At 53.1% G+C, this 8654-nt stretch overlaps 1 protein-coding gene across 1 annotated transcript; it reads left to right on the top strand.

Moving 5' to 3' along the window:
- Positions 1–361: 361 nt before the first annotated feature.
- On the top strand, positions 362–7049 carry Krt86 (keratin 86). Its single transcript, NM_001008810.3, is given in 9 exon segments — positions 362–808; positions 1420–1628; positions 2281–2341; positions 3077–3172; positions 3339–3503; positions 3738–3863; positions 4139–4359; positions 6286–6317; positions 6454–7049. Coding segments are annotated over 9 exon segments (1461 nt in total). The 5' UTR covers positions 362–439; the 3' UTR covers positions 6636–7049.
- The last annotated feature ends 1605 nt before the right edge of the window (positions 7050–8654 follow it).

Here is an 8654-nt window from a genome sequence, read left to right on the forward strand (position 1 = left end):
GCTTGGTTGGGTCAGGACCTCGGACAGCGGTGCCGCCATTTTCAAGTCCCTGATTGGAGCAATAGCTCCGCCCCTCTTCCTTTTCCTTGCAGCATGAGTCACCTACACTGTCTCTCCCTTTCTGTGTGTTGGGCACAGGAGCAGGGGATGGAGGAGGTGAGCTGTCCCTTTGAAGAAGGAAATTGTACAGTTTAGGGTAAAGGACCATAAACACCAGCAACTGGTTAACCAATTTAGCACATTTAAGGAGGAGCCACAGCAGCTAAACAAGCCAAGCTCATAAAGCCATCTAATTGCTTCAAACCACGTGGTCACAGTCAGGGTCCTCACATATATAAAGGGCCAACAAACCTAAAGAGGTAAACACCTGAATCCACGTCCACTGTACCCTCCACTTGGACGTCTCCAGTCTCCCAGTCGCCCTACTCCCCAAATAACCATGACTTGTGGATCCTACTGTGGTGGCCGCGCCTTCAGCTGCGCCTCAGCCTGTGGGCCCCGTCCCGGCCGCTGCTGCATCACTGCAGCTCCCTACAGGGGCATCTCCTGCTACCGCGGACTCTCAGGGGGCTTTGGCAGCCACAGTGTCTGCGGGGCCTTTCGCTCTGGCTCCTGTGGACGCAGCTTCGGTTACCGATCCGGAGGCATCTGTGGGCCCAGCCCCCCCTGCATCACCACTGTCTCTGTCAATGAGAGCCTGCTCACCCCCCTCAACCTAGAGATCGACCCCAATGCTCAGTGCGTGAAGCATGAGGAGAAGGAGCAGATCAAGTGCCTGAACAGCAGGTTCGCCGCCTTCATCGACAAGGTGGGTGTCCTGGACCAGCCCTTCCTGGAGCACAGCAGGACACAGCCAAGGCTGGGTGCTGAGGGGAATGGGAAGCAGAAAGCCCTCCCAAAATGAGCTCAAAAGACAGGATTCACAGGGCTCACTTGTCAGTTCTGAGAAGCAGAGCTTATGGCCGAGAGAAGTGGCCAGGCTGTCCTGGGCACAAACTGACTACAGGGAGTCCCAAGGGCTGCAGGATGGAGCTTTGGCCAGGCCAAGAAGGGAGACTGCACTTGGGCTGACAGGAAGGGTGCAGACTATTGGAGGAAGGGGCAGAGGCCTTCCTAGTGAGAGACTCCAAAAGGCCTGTGACTCCATCGCCTCTGGGATGTGAATAGGGGTGCTCTGCTTATGGGGACTCCTGCCTTCCTTGCTTCAGAGGGGAGCGTTGGGCCCAGCATAGGGCACTGAGGTGTCCACCTGGCTTCCTGAGTAGGCACTGACCCTATCCCTTGTGCTCTCTACCCATGGGAAAGACAGGCAAGGCCAAGATAAGGGAATGGAGACTCAGGCTCCTTCCCAGAGCCCCTCTACTCCATCTCCACCATCATCCCAGACCTGCCCCTGAACCCCTTCTCCCTCCATGGCAGGTGCGCTTCCTGGAGCAGCAGAACAAGCTGCTGGAAACCAAGTGGCAGTTCTTCCAGAACCGCAAGTGCTGTGAGAGCAACGTGGAGCCTCTGTTCGAGGGCTACATCGAGACTCTGAGGCGGGAGGCTGAGTGTGTGGAGGCCGACAGTGGCAGGCTGGCTGCTGAGCTCAACCATGCTCAGGAGGCCATGGAGGGCTACAAGAAGAGGTGAGAATGGACTGGTGTGGTGCTGGTATAAGATGTGCCTGATATCAAAGCCCAGGACATGAAAGTGTAGCCAGGCTGATGTCATTGTAGGATCCTGCTGTCTGTGAAATATCTGTACAGACATTTCTCGGAGAGGACTAGAGAGTGTCAGAGTCTACCATTTTTGCCTCAGTCTTCTCTCTAAAGACTGAGACCAACAGCTCTGTCTTCTCTGGGGAGGACAAACACAGCCTGACCCCAGCTCTTTCTCACGTGGATCCTCTGCATTGTGACCCCTGAACAGATTCTGCTCAGGAAAGTAGGAGGGTCATGAGCCATACTGTCTATCTGTCTCTCTGCCTTGGATACTCAGCCCAGGAACTTGAGTCTGTTCAGCAGCTGGGCTGGGACTGACATGCCACTGGGGGAGGTTGGAGCTGCAGTACCTAAGACCCCATGATGTCCACTCCCGCATGAAGTTGGCATCGAATCTTCATTTCCTTCCTGCGCTGACTTCATAACAGCGCTAGGAGGCTCCCTTACAGCCTCCCCCACTCCCTGATAGCTCGGAGAGCCCTAGCAGGGCCAAGAACTCTGAGGGCTCTCCCCCTGAGCTCCCTGCATGGCGTGTGAGTTTGCACACCCCACCTCACGTTGCCTCTCTCTGTCCTAGGTACGAGGAGGAAGTTTCTCTGAGAGCTACAGCTGAGAATGAGTTTGTGGCTCTGAAGAAGGCAAGTAGCTGGCGGTGGGAGGTAGAGCGACACACCCGAGCGAGGGACACACTGTGCTTAACCTTCAGGAATTTTGACCTTCCCACAACAAGATAGGAAAAATCTCAGAGAGATGGCCCAATGAATGTCAGACCCAGGGCTGTGATAAAGGGGTGGTCTAGGGGCAGCAGCCATTTGGAAGGTTGTCACCCAGAGAGTCAGTAGTTCCAATCCCATGAGGCCATGTGTGAGTTTGGAATGTCTCTCAGCTCCTTCTGCCCTGATGCAAGACCTTGGCTGTATTAACCTTGATGCGTCTTTCCTTCATTCTGGGGTGTATGGCCGGGGTTCCAGGACCCACAGGGTTTTATTCTCTTCACTGAAAGTGGTGTGGTCTACATCCATACTACAAGTCTGACCAGAGTATTAGGACCCAAGACAGTGTGTAAGCATTGAGAGGGTCATTAGGAGTGGCCAGTTGTCCTCTTGAAGCATTGCTGGTTCTGCTGGAAGACCTGGGAGCCAACTGGGAAGCTTTTTAGAACGGAACGGAACCACAGAGAAAGAAAGAGAGGGGCTGAGAGGCAGAGAGTCCCCATACCTGAGGAACAGTCAAGTGCAAGCTGGGAAGTAGGGGCAGAGATCTTTGCACACAGGGATCTCTCTCCACTGTGCTTCCTGGGATGGATGAAGAGAGAAGAGTTTAGGACATGATCAGCTGAGTGAGTCAGGTTCACACCTCTCCCTCTCTCCCAGGATGTGGACTGTGCCTACCTGCGCAAGTCAGACCTGGAGGCCAACACAGAGGCACTGACCCAAGAGATCGACTTCCTGAGGCGACTGTATGAGGAGGTGAGGGCAGCAGCAAGGTGGAAGCCCAACAAGTAGCCTGCAGACAGTTGTTGCATCACTGTGAAGTCCTGTGTGGGCCAGGGGAAGTCTGAGAGGTTGGCACAGGGATGTGGGATTAGACTGGATTTTCAAGAAGCTTTTGACTGCTGTCTCCCTCCTCCTGCAGGAGACCCGCATCCTCCACGCCCACATCTCAGACACCTCCGTCATCGTCAAGATGGACAACAGCCGGGACCTGAACATGGACTGCGTCATTGCTGAGATCAAGGCTCAGTATGATGACATTGCCAGCCGTAGCCGCGCAGAGGCCGAGTCCTGGTACCGCACCAAGGTGAGAGGTCAGGACATCTGTCCTTAGATGAGACAGTGGGAAGGACTCCAGGATCTATCAGAAAAGGCTTCTTCTTGCACACCAGGAAACACAAGAGGATGGCACACAGCTCTAGGCTGAGGAGGCAGCCCAGCCTGCCCACTGTGCATCTTGCACACTCGGTGGCAGTGTGCTCACTGGGTCAATGTCACAACCTGAGCCTCATGGGCACCTCTGCTTCCCCCCTACCCCCAGTGTGAGGAGATAAAGGCCACAGTGATCCGGCATGGAGAGACCCTGCGTCGCACCAGAGAGGAGATCAATGAGCTGAACAGAATCATCCAGAGGCTGACAGCTGAGATCGAGAACGCCAAGTGCCAGGTGTGTAAGGTTCAGATGCTCTGAGACCAGAGAGGCTGGGTACCTACTCGGTGCCACACAGTCAGCTTGTGTCCTGCTTGGAGCTTACCATTTAGTCTTCCAACATTGGCACAGCTGGGTTTTCTGATCACACTCACTCAGGTTGACCCACGGGAACAAGGCAAGAGGCTGCTTCTAGAATGTTCCCGACTGGTGGGAGAGACTGGATAATACACTGATAATGGACAGTGGGACCCAGAGACCCTTGGCTATCCCGTTCTCTTCTGTGTCCCCAGAACACCAAGCTGGAGGCTGCTGTGACCCAGTCTGAGCAGCAGGGAGAGGCTGCCCTCACCGATGCCCGCTGCAAGCTGGCTGAGCTGGAGGCTGCCCTGCAGAAGGCCAAGCAGGACATGGCCTGCCTGCTCAAGGAATACCAGGAGGTGATGAACTCCAAGCTGGGTCTGGACATCGAGATCGCCACCTACAGGCGCCTGCTGGAGGGCGAGGAACAGAGGTGGGTTCTGTAGCTTTTCACTTTCCCAACCCTTCTTGGGTCCTCAGCATTGAGCCCCACATCTTGGGTACCAGTTCATCTTCGCTTCCTCACCTCACCACCCCGCACGTGGATAGGAAATCTGTGTAAGTCCTTTAACCTTGATGTAACCTTTAACCTCGATATAACCTTTAACCTAACTCCATTTCACTTGCTCCCCCTGGCCTCTCTCTCAGGCTGCCTACAGGGAGATCCTGGGTTTTGCTCTCTCAAGGTCTACCTGGTGTTCATACCTAGGGTGCAGTTTCCCCTTTCGCTATCACATGCTTTGTGAATTCTCAGGACTCCATGTTCTTCTCTAAGCTGTCCCTGGCTAGCTCCACTCCAACCTTGGAAATTCACATTTATCTCATGATAGCAGCAGAGTCCACCAACCCCTGCTCAGCCCCTGTGATGGTAACTAGAGAGCACACTAGAGTGTATTCCCATTGCAGTTTGAACTGAGGAAGAGGATAATGGACTTTCGTTAGTTTTTTTTTTTTTTTCCAGAGCTGAGAACCGAACCCAGGGCCTTGCACTTGCTAGGCAAGCGCTTTACCACTGAGCTAAATCCCCAACCCACTTTCGTTAGTTTTTAAAACTCACAGTCAGGTACTGGTACAGGGCCTCCTTGCTGTTCAGTTTCCTGTTGTGGAGGGTTCCTCACACCCCAAGTTCTTTAGGACTCCACCTTTTTACTTTTTTTTAAAAAAGATTTATTTATTTGTCATATATGAGTGTATTGTAGGTGTCTTCAGATACACCAGAAGGGGGGATCAGGTCTCATTACAGATGGTCGTGAGCCACTGTGTGGATGCTGGGAATTGAACTCAGGACCTCTGGAAGAGCAGCCAGTGCTTTTAGCCGCTGAGCCATCTCTCCAGCCCCAGGACTCCACTTTGAATGAAGCTCTTGTTTTTGTACTTTCTGTTTCATGCCCAGCTGTTTGGTTGTGTTCCCAGCCTCCTTTTGCGTATAGCCAGCCTCCAGGGTGGCACACAGGTGTGAACTTGGGAGATGGGACACAGACTTGACATGTGATCACATTGAGAGACTCCCCAGAACTACAGAGTAGATTGGGAAGCTTGGAGGTACCTGAGAATCTGGATGTTGGAGAGAGAGAGAGAGAGAGAGAGAGAGAGAGAGAGAGAGAGAGAGAGAGAGAGAGGGAGGGAGGGAGAGAGAGAGAGAGAGAGAGAGAGAGAGAGAGAGAGAGAGAGACCTGCCAAGGAACCTCAGCTTCTCCACCACACACAGGCAGAGAGGAAGGCGACCAGAGCATCCGTTCTGAGTTTGTCAGCCTTGGTCATTGTGTGTTCTGGCCAACTCTAATACAGGTCAGATAGTGTAGTTTTAGCCCTGAGCTGCCATTGGTCATTTCCTCTGTAGGTGCCCAATGAGAGGACTGCTGTAGGTAGCTTCCAAGCTGCCTCTAAGGTTCTAAGCTCTCGTCTCTCCATCTGGAGTCATTTATGAAGACAGGTGTTGCCTCCCGACACAGGGGCAAAAGGTTCTGATCTCCCTTAGGCCCAATGTCACAATGACGATCAGATAGGATTTAGAAAATTACACCCGCTTCCCCCGATGCACTTACAGCCCAAAACCAACAGGGCAACAGCAGCCAGTGCTGCAGCACCTATGTCTTGGGTGTCTTAGTCCCCAGGAGAGCACTTGGATTATTCTGTGAGGAGACCTAGAGCCCACTAAAGTGCGCAGCGAGTAAGCAGAAGTGGTAGAGGGCTTTCCTTGCCTTCAGAATTCACGTGGTGCCCCTCAGGGCTACCCTCAGCTCCGGGTTTCTCAATTTCTCTCATGCACCCTTTCCCTAGGGCTAGAGCCTAGAAGGACCGGTGATGGCTCCAGTTACACGCTTTTGGTGCACTAACGGCTCCCTTTCCTCTCCCACAGGTTGTGTGAGGGCGTTGGCTCCGTGAATGTGTGTAAGTAATTCCAGCCTCCCCTTTTCCTGCGGGGTGGTGCGCGCCTTTGGGGGCGGGAACACTTAAGCTTGCTGTTGCAGAGCCTCCTGGCAGTGGCGGTGCCTGACACAGTCTCCCCTGTTCTCCCGGCTTTCAGGCGTGAGCAGCTCCCGCGGTGGCGTCGTCTGTGGCGATCTCTGTGTCTCCGGTACTGCCCCTGCTGTCAACACCAGAGTGTGCAGCGCACCTTGCAGTGGCAATGTGGTGGTGGGCACCCCCAATGCCTGCGGCCCCTGCGCCGGGGCAGGCGCCTGCAGCGGAGGCTGTAAGAAGTGCTAGGAGGCCACAAAGCTGCAAGCCACTGCCATGGGCCACCCTGCCCGAAAAGACAGCACAGCGGGACAGTGGCCTCGGCCCCTTCTTCTCATTCTTTAGCTTTCCCTAGCAACTTGTTTGCAGAATTCTTGCTTTTCTTTCCCCTTCTGCCTTTTTTTCTGGATTCATTGGTCTTAGGATCTCGGAGGAACCGCTGCCCCAGGATTCTTTGCCCAACTTTACCCTTTTGTCTGGGCAAGGAGACAGGGACCAATATGGTTGCTGGTTTTCCTGTCACTCCTCGAGAGACCACGTGACCCAGAGCATCTTCTTCCGGATCTCCCTGGCAGCAGCTCCCCCATACCAGAGCCTCTGCTGCCTGCTCGTTTGCCTTTGTCTCACTTTACGTTCCCAATAAACTAATTGCAGCGAAACAAACCCGTGCCTCAGTCTCTCCAAAAATGCTGCCTATGCCAGGTGCTTCCCCTTCCCCGGGTGTTGGGGGGAGGGTCCGGGGACCTGGGTGTTTTCAATAGGCAAAGACACCGCCTATCTGGTCTGGAGAAATCAGGCTTTTGGGACAACAAAGCTGTACTCAAAGCAGAGTCTTATAGGGTGGTTGGTATTCTAACTGAGGTGTTTTGTCTCAGCACCGTGGTTGGGCAACTGTTGCTGAGCTCCGCCAGAACGTTTTACTCTGTATCATTCTTGGCTCCTTCACTAGATGCTTGAGATTTCCCCTGCCTCTCATTACAACGAGCAAAGACATCTCTAGACAAGGTGAAATGTCACCAGGGGATTCTGAGACACAGCCATTTTGCTCCCCTCCTTACTCCTCCTGCATCATTGAATGATGCCAGGAACTTGATCTTCATCCTTTTTGTTACTGTTGCCAGGAAGGCCTTTTAAGCACCCCTCCTAGCAGGCACAGGGATATTCTCCAGAGACTTGTGCCCCTCCTTTTGACTGTTAGGAGATTGAAACAATGTTGCCAGAGGAACAGGAATTCTCTAGGAATCTCATGCTTGGAGCCAACCCTGTGGAACTGTGACAACTTGTCAAAACACCTTGAAGAAGAAACTGCAATTAAGACAGAGATGTTCTCCTGGGTAGGGCCGCCCTTAACCAGGACTGCTTAGTAATGCATGCCTCTTGGTGTCTATTTAAACCTAAACCTCATTCTAGGACCCCAAAAATGGCCTTGGGGTAATCACTAGACTGTTTGTTCCTCTTCCCAATGTGGCCACATCAGGTAAATCTTTCTCTGCCTTTCACTGTTGCCTGTTTTAACTGTTCTACTGGGGACGAGCGCCCATGCTCAGCATGTCAGAGCTTCCTGGGTGGCTCCAGCCCTAACAACTCTAACAACATGATTGCCCTGCACCCCTAGTCCTTCAATTGTGGTGGAAAAAGGCCAGGATACTTAAGCTCTTGTCCTGGCTTTGGCAACTAGTATGTGCAGTTGAGGGCCCTCACTTTGGAGCACAGGTAGTTAGGTGGAGTTCTCAACCTTCCTAAATCTGTGACCCTTTAATACAGGTCCTCATGTTACGATGCCCCCCAACCATAAAATTATTGTTCGTTGTTATCTCATAACTGTAATTTCACTGCTGTTACAGAACATAATGTAAATATCTCTGCTTTTCAATGGTCTTAGGCAACCCCACAGGTTAGGAAAGGCTGAACTATGTGATTAGGTCTTCAGCCCATGGGATGCCTGGAAGCTCTTCTGGTTGATGCCCAGAGCAGAAGCCAAAGGTTTGGCACCACTGCGACATGAGCTGGGGCTTGTCAGCACAGAAGGTCTGATTGCGAGTGTCCCTGTCCTTCCTCAGAGATGCTGGGAAGCCTGGTTGCCCGTGACCCAGCAAGGCAGTGGGCAAAGATGACAAGGATGAGAAATTCCTGTGGATGAGGAAACTTTTAGGAGGGGGAGGTGGGGCTGGGGCTGGGGGCAGGGAGCAGAGTGGAAAGTAGGATAGGTCACTTGAGGCTTCCAGGGGATCCCGAAGATCATCCCCCAGCCTCTCCGAGCCCATGGAT

Source organism: Rattus norvegicus, chromosome 7 (genome assembly GCF_021556685.1).
Source record: "Rattus norvegicus strain SHRSP/BbbUtx chromosome 7, alternate assembly SHRSP_T2T, whole genome shotgun sequence".
NCBI classification, from domain to species: domain Eukaryota; kingdom Metazoa; phylum Chordata; class Mammalia; order Rodentia; family Muridae; genus Rattus; species Rattus norvegicus.